At 39.5% G+C, this 12959-nt stretch overlaps 1 protein-coding gene across 1 annotated transcript; it reads left to right on the plus strand.

The window, feature by feature from the left end:
• The first annotated feature begins 6734 nt into the window (after positions 1-6734).
• Positions 6735-11411, plus strand: LOC117626511 (pentatricopeptide repeat-containing protein At5g47360). The gene is made up of 4 exons (XM_034358232.1): positions 6735-8681; positions 9623-9716; positions 10243-10321; positions 10774-11411. The coding sequence occupies exon 1, from the start codon at positions 6945-6947 to the stop codon at positions 8373-8375; it is 1431 nt and encodes a 476-aa protein (XP_034214123.1). The 5' UTR covers positions 6735-6944; the 3' UTR covers positions 8376-8681; positions 9623-9716; positions 10243-10321; positions 10774-11411.
• The last annotated feature ends 1548 nt before the right edge of the window (positions 11412-12959 follow it).

Here is a 12959-nt window from a genome sequence, read left to right on the forward strand (position 1 = left end):
TCAGGCTAAATGTGTGAAAGGGTGTTCTTTCCAAGTATATGGATCAAAGATTAATAGAGAGGAAGGGACATTTGCAATAAAAACTTTGAGCCTAGAACATCAGTGTGGAAGAGTGGACAAGCTTAGGCATACTACATCAAAATGGCTTTGTGACAGATATGCAAACAAGCTGAAGTGCAACTCAGACTTTGATATGAAATCATTTCAAGAAGATGTGTTGGAAGATTACAAAATAAATGTGACCAAAATTCAAGTTTATAGGGCAAAGAGGCTAGCCAGAGATTTAAATGAAGGTACTTAAAAAGAATAGTATGCTAGATTGTGGGATTATGCAGAACAATTGAAAATTGGAAACAAGGGTAGTACAGTGAAGATTAAAACTCAGATTGTGAAGGGTGAGACAGTGTTTCAAAGGATATATGTGTGCTTGGTTGCCTATAAGAAGGGATTTTTAGAAGGTTGCAGACCTGTTATTGGTGTTGATGGCTGCCATTTGAAAGGGCCTTATCCTGGACATATCTTGACGGCTGTTGGGGTGGATGGGAACAATGGTTATTTCCCAGTAGCTTATGCAGTGGTTGATATTGAGAGTAAAGACTCTTGGATTTGGTTTTTCAATCTTCTTATTGAAGATTTAGGGATTACAAATGGAAAAGCTTGGGTAGTGATTAGTGACAAACAAAAGGGACTTGTACCTGCTATTGAGAAAGTACTTCCAACTGCAAAGCACAAAATGTGTGTGAGACACCTGTACAGTAACTTTAGGGCATCACATATTGGTCGTGCTCTGAAACATATATTATGGGCTGCAACAAGAGCTACAACTGTGCCTTCGTAGGAGGCAGAAATGGAAAAGATGAAAAATGAGGATGAGGAAGCATGGAAGTGGTTGAAGAAGGGACCTGCAAAAAATTGGAGCAGATCTCACTTCGAATCACATTTTAAATGTGATCTTTTGTTGAATAATCTATGTGAAAGTTTCAATGCAGCCATACTAGATGGAAAGGATAAGATAATTTTGAGTTGCTTGGAGAGGATAAAGATGTATGTGATGCTTAGGATGGCTAGTAGCAGGTCTGCATGTCAGAATTGGAGATACTCTGTTGGGCCTAGGATCTTCAAGATAATTGAGAAGAACAAGCTAGGTTCATCACAATGCATTCCTAGATTGGCTGGTGAGAAATTGTATCAAGTGAGCCATATTTATGGTGGAGAATTTGTTGTAGACCTTAGAGCAAAGACATGCTCCTGTAGGAGGTGGAATTTATGTGGAATACCATGTCACCATGCAATCTCAGCAATATTTCAAAGATGTAAAAACCCAATTGCTTATGTGGATGATTGTTTTAAGCTGGAGACTTATATGAAGGCTTATGAACCAGTGATTCACCCAATCCCTTCAATGGACCAATAGAGTAAATGTGGCATTCCTCCAATTAAACCTTCACTTTATAAGCAACAACCGGGTAGGCCTAAAAGAATTAGGACGAAGGAGCCAGGTGAGGTTGAAATACCAGCCTCATCCCACCAAATCCTATGCCTCCAAATTATATTGCCCCACCAGCCAAGCTTAGAAGGGTTTTCATTCAAACCAAAATTTGCCAGATTCAAATTTTCCAATAAACTCGATATCAGAGCAATTTTCTAAAGTTCACGGGTTTTCGGGAAAATTTCTACAACTTTACCTGACTTTGAAGCGTGGAGGTTAAGAGTGGCCCGGTGGTGGATCCTATGCACTTCTACAACCTGGTGGCGAAAAACAAGTTTTAAACTGTGAGTGGACAAAAAGTGAGATTCTTAAAATCAAGCTAAAATATAATTCCCCCATTTTGAAATAACTAGGGATATATATACATCGAAAATTTAACTATATCTCCATATAAAAGATTCTATAAGCATGAATTTGTATACTAATGAAGAAACTTACATAATCGATCTGATATAAAGATATTATTGCCTGGAAGAATCAAAGAACTGGTATACTGAATAAAAATACCAAAAATACACATGTGCAATTACTGAGAGACCAATATAAAATGGCTGAAAATCATCCTTGAATAAAAGAAAGCTCAAAATCCTTTAAAACTTCGTTCGACTGAATTTACTAAAAAAAAAAATGAGTAAACAATATCTGCAGTAAAAGCTTTAAAATCCTTTAAAACTGCCACCTAATTGTACCCCTGTTATATCCGTCAATTCCCTGGAAGGTCTCGGGCGCCACGCAGTCCACCCGAGCCGCAAACTGGCGAAATCAGGGGACTATGATCAGCCTGTCCCGCCGGCAGATTTCTCGGTGACACCAAGTCAGCTCGAGTCGCTCTGGCAGGATGCAGGGGACCGTAGTCAGCCTGATCCGCAATTCTGGCAGGTCTCGGGGACACAGAGTCAGCCGAGCCGCAATCCTGGCAGGTCTCGGGACACCAAGTCTGCCGAGCAGCAAATCCTGGCACTCACGGTCCGAGCGTCCCCGAAACTCGTGAGGCAAAGTCAAGTGCATTGACTGAACTATAATCAGACTGGATGTCCGTAGACATCGGTCCGACTCTGGGTAATCACCATAAAGAAAATGGGTACAAGGTGGGTTTAAAATAGATTCCTTTAGAAAATCCGATTAAAACTGAAATCTCAAATTGTGCTGCTGTCTCATCTGATTTCAACCTCAAACTCTGTTTTTATGACTTTTAAATAAGCAGCACATATTTATAAAACTGTTACTGTACTGATCAAGTTCAGAACCGTAATAAAACTTACTCAAGATCAAATAAAGAAACTTATTCAAATAAATTCATTTCTAAAAACTTATTTATATAAAATCAATATAAACTCATTTATAAAATTTATTTATATAAAAGCACATCAATCATTCATGAAATCTGTTTTATGAAAGAAGGTCCACTCACAGATGGTCCGAGCTACTTCGATCCCTCGAAGATCTCTTTTATAATTTTGTCGGGCTCCTGGTGCCTGATTATCCCGAAAGATTAAGTTAGTAAACTGCTGAATAAAAAGAATTTCAACTAAACACCCTGCCCCCGACTCCTAGAAATACGCGCTCTCGTTTCAGGTTACTCCTATGCCCACCTTAGCTTTTTGGACAGTTAAACCGGCTTTAATAGACCCGAACCCTCAATAAGCGGTAAGCTGCCAGTTCGGCCGATCCGGGACCCCGTTGGTCCACGATCTCCGATGGCCGATCTGGGCTCCTCTGAAGGTTTCTTACAAAGAAGGAACCATGTTCTGCGATTTTGGTCCGAAACGGACGGTCGGATTAGCCAAAATCGCGTTATCGCTGAAAATCCAAACCCTAGCCCCAGGGTTCGCGATTCCAGAGTATCCGGGACTCCGATTCGCGATCCGTCGAATCCTACGCGATCCTGAAATCACGTAGGCCGACATATCCAAAATTCAGCGCGATCCAACGATTACACGACACTGCGCCCACGGATCGCGCGATATGGAAAATCCGTTCGGGGCTCAAACGGACTCCGAATCGAGATCCGCGAAATCCCACGCGCTCGTGACGACACGAGGACCTCAAAACTGGCCAGAGCCGTGCCACCACCCTGGGCCACGCGCCGCCACACGCGCGGGACAGATCGGGTGTCCAAAGCGATTTCGGGTGGCCGAAGAATCTCGGAACCAAGACTCCAAACTCCTACCTTAGCTAAAAAACCCCATTTGGAGTCACTTTTGTTCTTGGACCACCCCCAAAAAGTGACCGGAAACAGTAGTTTCGAAGGGCCGAAGTTCGGCCGAATTTTCAAGTTCAAAATCGAACCCCTTAGAGCTAAAATCGATCGAGACCCATATACCCATTAGCTAGAACACGAAAAATAGCTGAGAAACCATACCTTCCTCGATCGATTTGGTGGAGAAACGAAGGAGAACTTCGAGCTGGAAGTTTAGGTAGCTTCGAACGAACCTCCGTCGGAAAACACGATTTTCCGGCCAGCTCAGGGCGGCCCCAGGGTTGAGGTCGGTTGGAGAAGGTAGGGGACTCGATGGCGGTTCCAACGCCACCGGTCCCGTGGCCATTGGAGCTCGGAGGCGGCGCCAGCACCTTCTGGAAGTCGGTGGCCCGTTTCGCGCAGAGTCTGGGTTTATATAGATGCAACTTCGAAATATTTACGGTTATGCCACTGAGACTCTTTTGACCATAACTTTTTCGTTACAACTCCGATTCTGGCCCACTCCGTGTCTACGGACTCCTTTCGCCGTGCTCTACGCAATGGCGCAAGCGAAATTCCCAAATTCTTTCTCGATCAAAAAGTCAAATTTTCCCCCATTAATAATGCAAGGGCAAAATGGTCTTTTTACTAAAAGATATTTTCCTTACTTTTTAGATATTTTCTTCCTTTTTAGATATTTTGTTAAAACAATGAAACCCAGCAGGTATGACTGTTAAACACCTTATTTAGTTTTATGTGTATGGCGTACTTACATTAATAATTTTGTTATACATTTGCAGGTTCATTCATCTTCAACCCAAATGGAGCAAGGTTCTTCTAACACAGTAAGAGGGAGAGGCATAAGCAGAGGGAGAGGCATAAATAGAGGAAGAGGAAATGTTGCTCAAGCTATTGCTAACCCTAATTCTCTACAAAGTGTAAGCTTTGGTCGTTCTTGTGGTTTTAAATTGCAAAAGTCATTAGGAAGCTGAAATCTTTAATTTTTTTAGATCGCAAGAGGTAATGGAGAGGGAGGTAGATGCATAAGTAGAGGAAGAGGCAATATTGCTCAAGCCCCTGTTTACCGAAATTCACAAGAAAGTGTAAGCTTTATTTTCTATTTATTTTCAATTTTTTATTGCTTATGTCATTGGAAAACAATAAAGATCAGTAACTTTTTCAGGTGACAAGAGGTAATGGACAAGGAGTCTTACCATCTTCACATATTGGTTTAGGAAGAGGTTTACCATCTTCAAAGCTAAGTGCAATTAGAGGAAGAGGCTTAAGAAGAGGCATAAGTGGAGGAAGATGCTTAGGAAGAGGCTTACCATCTTCATGATCAACTGTAGGTTTTTGTCATTTGGTTTAGTTCTTAGTCATTTCGCTAATTGCCAAATTTTCAACTGTTATACACCTGACATTACTACATTGTTTAGGTGGCAAGAGGAAAGGGACAAGGAGGACCAGCTTTGGACAACATTTCCCATAATAATAACATGGGCTCAATATAAGGGAAATTATTGCTAAGGTTGTCCTATTTTGTATATTTTGGGATATGTAATTTTCTGGCCATAGGGATTTTGTGACAAAAGGGACTGATTTTGACTTTTGACTGTGTAATTGGTTTTGAGTTTGAAGGGCTAAAACTTTGTAATTGCTTGGCTATTTTAGGTTAGGTACTTTTTTGGGCAGGAGGATTTTGTGTACTTTGTGTAATTGGTTTTGAGCTAGAACAGCTCAAACTGTGTAATTGGTTGTCTGTTTTGGCTTATGTACTTTGCTAGGCAAGTGCATTTTGTAGTTGGAATTCTGTAATTGGTCTAACTGGTCTTCAGTTTCATGGGCTGTAATTGGAATTTGAATGTTTATATGGATGTTCATTTTGTAAATTGCCTGTGTGGTCAACAATGGAATTGCTTTTACTTTGTTGTACTCAATGGAATGGCATCTCCCAGATATTCATATAACCTCAATGCAAGAACATTTCAGAACACTAATGCACATTCAAGGGGCACTTATGCACATTTCAAAACAGTAATGCGCATTTCAGAACCATTACATTCAAAAGGAACAAACCCCATAAGAATTACAACTTCCCACTCATCAAAAATGTTATAAACAAACCCCAAGACAAAATCAAGGAAACCCACATTATCAATTGTTTTTGCCCTTGACCCCATTCCAAAACCTTTTTTTCCTGAACCATTTCTTTCAATTTCTGCTGCAGTCCTTTCTTTTTTGCTTCCACAGCTCTCAATTGTTCTTCCTTTGTTCTACCTTCCCTCTCCATTGCTCTAAGTCTTCTAAGCAAACCAGGGACCACTTGTTTTCCTCTTGGACACGTTTCATTATCCACCCACTTGAAATAATGCACACCTCTTTTGCTATTCTGGCAAATCAAATCTTACTCAATTCCAGACCTCATCAAGCAATTACAAATGGAAAAGAACAACTTTTGCAACCCAAATAATAACTTATCCAATTTTTATCACAAGCATTGAACCTTCTTCCTGGGTTCAAATTTGTCCAAGAAGTCCAACGAATTATCTTCATCCCACAGGCGCAGTACTGACTTGTCCGCCTTGATGTCGTTGAAATCTCTAACATTGAAATCTCCGACATTGCAAACCTAGGGTTGGTTGAGCTTCTAACAAAAATGGGAGGGAATGCGATACTACTGTGGCTTGGTCGTTTTAGAAGAGGATGCTCACCTTAAAATACGGTTTTGTCCCTCAATTTAACGGAATAATACACAGACTTTGAAGGAAGGACAATTTTGGTACAAAATAAAAAGTTTAAGGACGTTTGAATTGAAAATTTTAGTTGATGGACCAAAATGATATTGGAGCGATAATTGAAGGACCATTTAATTCATTAACCCTTAATCCAATATAAAATGTGTGATGAATTTATGTTAGTAAGAGTAATTTAGGAATACGTGATTGGAGCAGAGAATAAATTTAAATTTCACTAAAATTTTACGTGAGTGTGTAAAGTGTGGGGTAAAATAAAAAATTGTTATTTGACTCAAATTACCCTTCTCAAATTCAATTTGGCTTACTTTAATCTCCCCACTATGCACCGAGTTCGAATCCCTCCCGTCATTTAGATGTTTGTGGCGCTCACAACGCTCAAAATTTCGTCGCTCATCCTCCGCTTCGCACCCCTAAAGAAGCCGCGCATCAGCAGCCCTGTTTGCGTGACGAGGAGTCCACGGCCCCTTGCAGCATTTAGGGTTTGATCATATTTGGATCAAACCTTTGAAATTTCCTTAAAATGATGACCCTTTCTTCAATCACTCGGTTCATGTCCTCCTCAGTTGGCCTCACAAGTCACAAATTCTCAATCTTGCGGTTCTCTTCTGCCTCAGATGGGGAGATAGTCTACAATCGGCTGCAGGAAAATGGTGGCAACATTGAGAAAACCCTTTCATCAATCAATGTCCATTTGGACTCCAAATGTGTAAGTCAGGTCTTAAAGAGATGCTATCCTAGCCAATCCCAAATGGGTCTTAGGTTTTTCATATGGGCTGGTCTTCACTCCAGTTATAGGCATAGCTATTTTATGTACAGCCAAGCTTGTGAACTGTGTGAGATTAAGCTAAACCCAGGTGTGATTTTTGATGTTTTGGAAGCTTATAGAATTGAAGGGCGCGTTGTTAGTCTTAAGGCATTTAAGGTTGTCTTTAATTTATGTAAAGAAGCTAAGCTTGCCGATGAAGCTTTGAGGGTATTAAGGAAAATACCGGATTTTGGTTTGCGTCCAGATACTACTGTGTATAATGTTGTTATAAGGTTGTTTTGCGATAAAGGTAATATGAATGTGGCTGAAAGTTTGGTGAAAGAGATGGGCTTGGTGGATCTTTTGCCTGATTTGATCACATACATGGTAATGATTAATGGGTTTTGTAAGGTGGGTCGGTTAGATGATGCTTGTGGGTTGTTTAAGGTTATGAAGGGACATGGTTGTTTGCCTAATGCTGTGGTGTACTCGGCACTTCTTGATGGGTTTTGTAGGTCTGAGAATATGGAGAGAGCTTTGGAGTTATTGACAGAGATGGAGAAGGAAGGTGGGGATTGTAGCCCTAATGTAGTAACATATACGTCTGTGATTCAAAAGCTTTGTGACAAAGGTCGGTCGAAGGAGGCGTTGGTTATTTTGGACCGAATGGAAGCTTGTGGATGTGCCCCAAGTCGCGTAACGGTTAGTATTCTAATTAAGAGTTTTTGCATGGAGGATCAAGTTGAAGAGGCTTATAAACTGATTGATAGAGTTGTTGTGGGACGTAGTGTTACATATAGTGATTGCTATAGCTCTCTTGTTGTGTCTTTGGCAAGAGGTAGAAAACCTGAAGAGGCAGAGAAGGTCTTGAGGATGATGCTTGATAGTGGGTTGAAACCAAATAGTTTGGCGTGTAGCATTATGTTAAAAAAGGTTTGTTTGGAAGGACGGGTGATAGATGGATTTTGCTTGTTTGATGAACTTGAGAAGATGGAATGCTTGTCTTCCATTGACTCTGATACTTACTCAATTCTTTTAATGGGCCTTTGTGAACAAAGGCATTTAGTGGAGGCTGCAAAGCTGGCAAGGCTAATGCTAAACAAAGAAATTAAGCTGAAAGCTCCTTATGTTGACAGTATAGCTGAGATCCTGAGGAAATCCGGAGATGAGGAGTTAGTTAAGCATGTGAGTAGAATTGCATTTTGAAGTTGAACAAAAGACAATGCTCACCTGTTTTTATGGCTTTTCTTTGCTTATCTGGAATTGGGTTCTTCTACTAAGCTCAAAGTCTCAAACCAAGTAGAAAACAATCATTGAGTTAAGTTGGTAGGTGTGGAAGAAGGGAATTCATGCCCTGGAAATACAATTTTGGTAGCAGAAGCATTGTTGGTTCGGACGCAAAACGGGTTTATTGGTGCAGGGGCTCATGCGCTGTTTTACCCGACTCTGCTTTACAATGTCATTGGGAATAAGCTTTAGGCTGAGTTTCTGTGGTGGGACAAGGTCGATGAGGTACAAATATAATTTTATCAAGCCCGTTTATGCTTATATTTGTTTGTCATATATATATATATAATTTGTTTAGGTGTCTGGTTCATTTTAAATTCTGATTTCGATTGGATAGCTTGTGAAAGTAACTGGGATCTTTTTCTCCTTTTCTTTTGTTTTTATTTTTTTAATGTGGGTCTTTATCCTTTTTCTGCAGCTGTGAATTAATTTGCAATTTTTGTTTATCTTTTGTTTTGATCTCAGTTAATTATAGATGTAAATGCGATGCAGTTAATTATATTAAATGAAAGAAACTTATTGAGTTTGCATGTGGAGTTAGATGGAATCAGCACACTTAATGAGCCATACAAGACTTTGGTTCCAACGTCTTTATATCATGTTAGTGGTTTCCTGGATTTGCATTCTCAGAGTTTGCATGGTTGGAGATAAACCGATACATTTTTCTTTCAAATGAAATATTATTGCTTCTCAGAGTTTATATATATATATATATATATATATTTATATTTTTTGCATGAAATATTTAGGGCCTGTGTGGCAATGCCTTTATAAGTGGCAAGTGCTAAAAGTACTTTCTGATAGCCAAAAGAGCTTTTGATAACGCTTGATAGAAAAGATTACAAGTGCTTCTAGGTTAGTGCTTTATGTGCTTCCCCCAGGAAGTGCTTGCAAGTGCATTTTCAGGAGTCATTTGGTTTTTTAGTAAAAGTTTGTTGTGCTTCTAACAAAAGTGCTTCTCAGTAGAAGAAGCATTCCCAAAATGTCATAAGTATCTGACAGGATTAGCTGGTGCTTTGCCATACTATTGTACGTATTAATACGTGAATGCTCTGGATTAAAATTGACTTGGGTCATGTCTATACTTGACTAGAACTTCTGCATTTTTGTTTTGTTTTGTTTACATTATTTTTTGGGCTCTAATCTAACCATTAAATTTTTGGCAGTGCCACGGAAGTAACCATCTGGTGATTCCTACAAGAGATTACTGCTTTGCACCATCACTGAGTGATACATGTTGTGCTGTAGACTTCATTCATGGTAAGCATTTTTGCATCTTTGATTTGATTATGTTGAATAGCATCTGATATTTCACGATTTAGCATAAACTAGGCTCTATGTACCTAGGACATTCTGGATACAAATGACATGAGTCATAAAACAGTTGAAGCTGAAGACACTCATCCAGTATCGTTCTGATATGCAAGGGTGCAAGTGTGAGGCTTTCCTTCTGGATTTTTCCAGTATAAATAAATTTGTGTGGTTAGAATATCTTGGACCATCTAGACTACTCATGTTTATTTTTATTTTTTGGGGATGAACTTTTAGAATCCTCTAGAGATATTTTTTGTTGAAATCTTTGTGTCATTTCCGAACTGCTTTGTGGAATTTTATTTTGAGGTTACAAAAAATCATTTAATTGGAATTTTTTAAAGCAGTTGTTGCTTCAGTAAGGGGGTTTTGTGTTAAGTCATCATTTTTCTACTTATATCTACTGAGATGTAGACTTTGTTATCTGCTACCTGGTTAGTACTAAACTCTGAAAATAACAAATTACTTGATGCAGATGACACCTGATTCTGCCTATGAATGAATATCTGAAGTCAATTTGTCCAAGGTTGCTTTTAGCCTCTTCTCAGTGACAGGTAACGTAAGAAACTCAATGAGATTTGTAATGACATTGTGGGCTCATTCTCCCTGCCTATGAATATCTGGTGTTCGAAACCCTGGAAGTTTTGTTAAATTTTCTTTCTTGTGGGAATTTTGGTGTTTTTTTTGTAGTTGATTGTAATTCGTATTTGATTTATGTTTACTGGTTTAGTTATTAACTTGCAATTTGTTTTTTCAGTTGTGTGTCTATGTATGTGATGAAGAATAGTGGATAAGAAAAATGCATTGCGTGTCTGATTAAGTTTTCTCTGCATTTGGCAGTAATAATCTATGAGTTTAATATCCTTGTTTGTCTGATTATCTTGGCTATGCAAAGAAGTATAATTTCTGAATGATCTGCGGACATTGAATTCCCAAACATGACCGATTCTTAAATTTAATTTTCTCGATTCATTTGTTAATGGTGGATTCGGAAAATGTTGTGAAGGAGAACACTGAAGATTTACGGAAGGCAACTGAACCAGAGGCTGAGGTTGTACATGAACCAGCTGTGGGAGAGAAGACAAATGCTGGTGAGACTGAAAATGAAGATATAACAAAGATAAGAAAAAGGAAAATGTAGATCCATGTACGGAAGGTACCTCTTTGAGCACCCAAACAGTGTGAGTGCCAATTACGTTCTGACTCACAATGCTGAACATGAATCTTGCGTAAGAAGGGATACTCCCCAGAACCCCTGGACCAAGGATCAAACCTGCCTGCATGCAATTTACGTATATAGTATAGATACGTTAACATCCAGCATTTGCATTTGAGAGAGACGGGAATTCCAAAACACCTGAGAATGTGATGAAGGATTTGGGTGGTGAAGAAAGCCAAACCCATTTGCCTTTCGAGGACTGGAAATGTAGAACTTCCGTCTCCACCGGACACAGCACCACCATCAGTCCAAGTACCGACAGAGTGAATTCTGGGAGGGATTTCCAGACAAACAAGGGCTATATTATTCTCCGTTACGTTTAACCACAATACTTGTGAAAGATTCTTCATGATTTCAACTCTCTCTCCATTTCTTATATATTATATCGCACGGATATGTGATCATTTATATTCTAGTTCGCTAGAGATCAGTTTTGTTAGTTTTCATGATCAGCTTTGATCAAACAATATGTTAACTGGAACAAAAACATGATGCCATGTAATGTAACAGAGAAACAAGAGGTGAGGTGAGGAAAACCCCTTTCAAATCAAACAATATGTTAACTGGAAATAACGGTCTTCAAACAAATTGACTGGCATTCCTTCACTTTCCTGCCGAGGCGAGCGAGCTTGTCAGTGTCAGAGTGGTGGCTTCACAGTTCACTAGTGATTGGATTACCCCGTATTTTACTAGGAGAAGTTGCTTTTATTTGTTTCCCGAAAGAAGCGGAGATTAAACTGTGTTAATAATATTTTGATATTTACTTTCCTTTTCCCACAAGGAAGCTGGGTGGAGTTTTGAAAGCCAAAATATTATTTTCTCCTTATTGCATTTGGAAAGTTTCCCTATAAATTCAGTTCAGACATGTTGCTGGTGAACTAACAAGTGTAATTTCACTTCCCTTCTTGAAAGTTGCTTTGCGAATCAAGCACACACCGATCATCATGGAGGCTTCAAGTCCTTCTGCTTCGTCCAGAAAAAGAAAAAGAAGACAAACCCCCATGCCACGAATTGTCCTTGCTCTCGCTGCTCCCAATAGCAACCCCGCCAACAACAATGCCATCGAACACACCGTTTCGTGCACCAAACCCCGAAGTAATTGCAGCGGCCGGAGGAGAAAACAAGAGGCGGCGGCAGCCCAGCAAGAACATGAACGCCAACTCCATATTCCCACCACCAAATGCACCGTTTCATCCACTAAAATCCAAAGCAATTACAGCCTAAGACCAACAGCTCGCGGAGGCCCGAAGACAGCGCCACAAGAACAAGAACATGAAGAAAAGAAGGGAAGGTTGAAGGTGGTTCGGATCCGGATTTTGGACCCAGATGAGACGGAGTCTTCTACAGACACCGGAGAAACTAATATAGCCGTTAACCAAAAACCCAAGAAAAAGAAAGTTGAAATAGTGCACGAGATTCGGATGCTGGAGAGAAACTCTTCTTGTCCAAAAAAACTTGAGACGCAAGAAACAAGCAAGAAAAAAGAGAGCAAGAAGAACTATATTGGCAAGAATAATAAGCAAATTTGCTTCTCATCTCGATCGTCATCACCATCTTGTAACGTTGAAGGGCGTGAAAATGAAGAAATACTAAAAGGATCATCAACAACATCATCAGTTGTGCAAATGGCAGTTAGAAAGATGGCTCTTTACGACGTGCCGGGTCCAATTCCTGACCTGGAAGAATTTTTGAAATGGGATTATGACCTTCACTTTTTGCTTACTTTCTTTGATGATTTACCCTCAGACTCCGACTGTGAAGATTATTGAGCACGATCAACTAAGTTCATTTCAAACTTTATCCACGAATATATATATATATATATATATATATATATTTTAACACAACTTAGGCATGATTATTAGGTACAAATTTTTGTACAGTCCACCACGATCTCACATTCTATTTGAGGGAAAGTGATGAAATCGATTGTGTTATGTATTCTTAGTACCTAGCTAGGGTTCTTAATTTCA

The sequence above is a fragment of the Prunus dulcis genome, chromosome 4, assembly GCF_902201215.1.
Source record: "Prunus dulcis chromosome 4, ALMONDv2, whole genome shotgun sequence".
NCBI classification, from domain to species: domain Eukaryota; kingdom Viridiplantae; phylum Streptophyta; class Magnoliopsida; order Rosales; family Rosaceae; genus Prunus; species Prunus dulcis.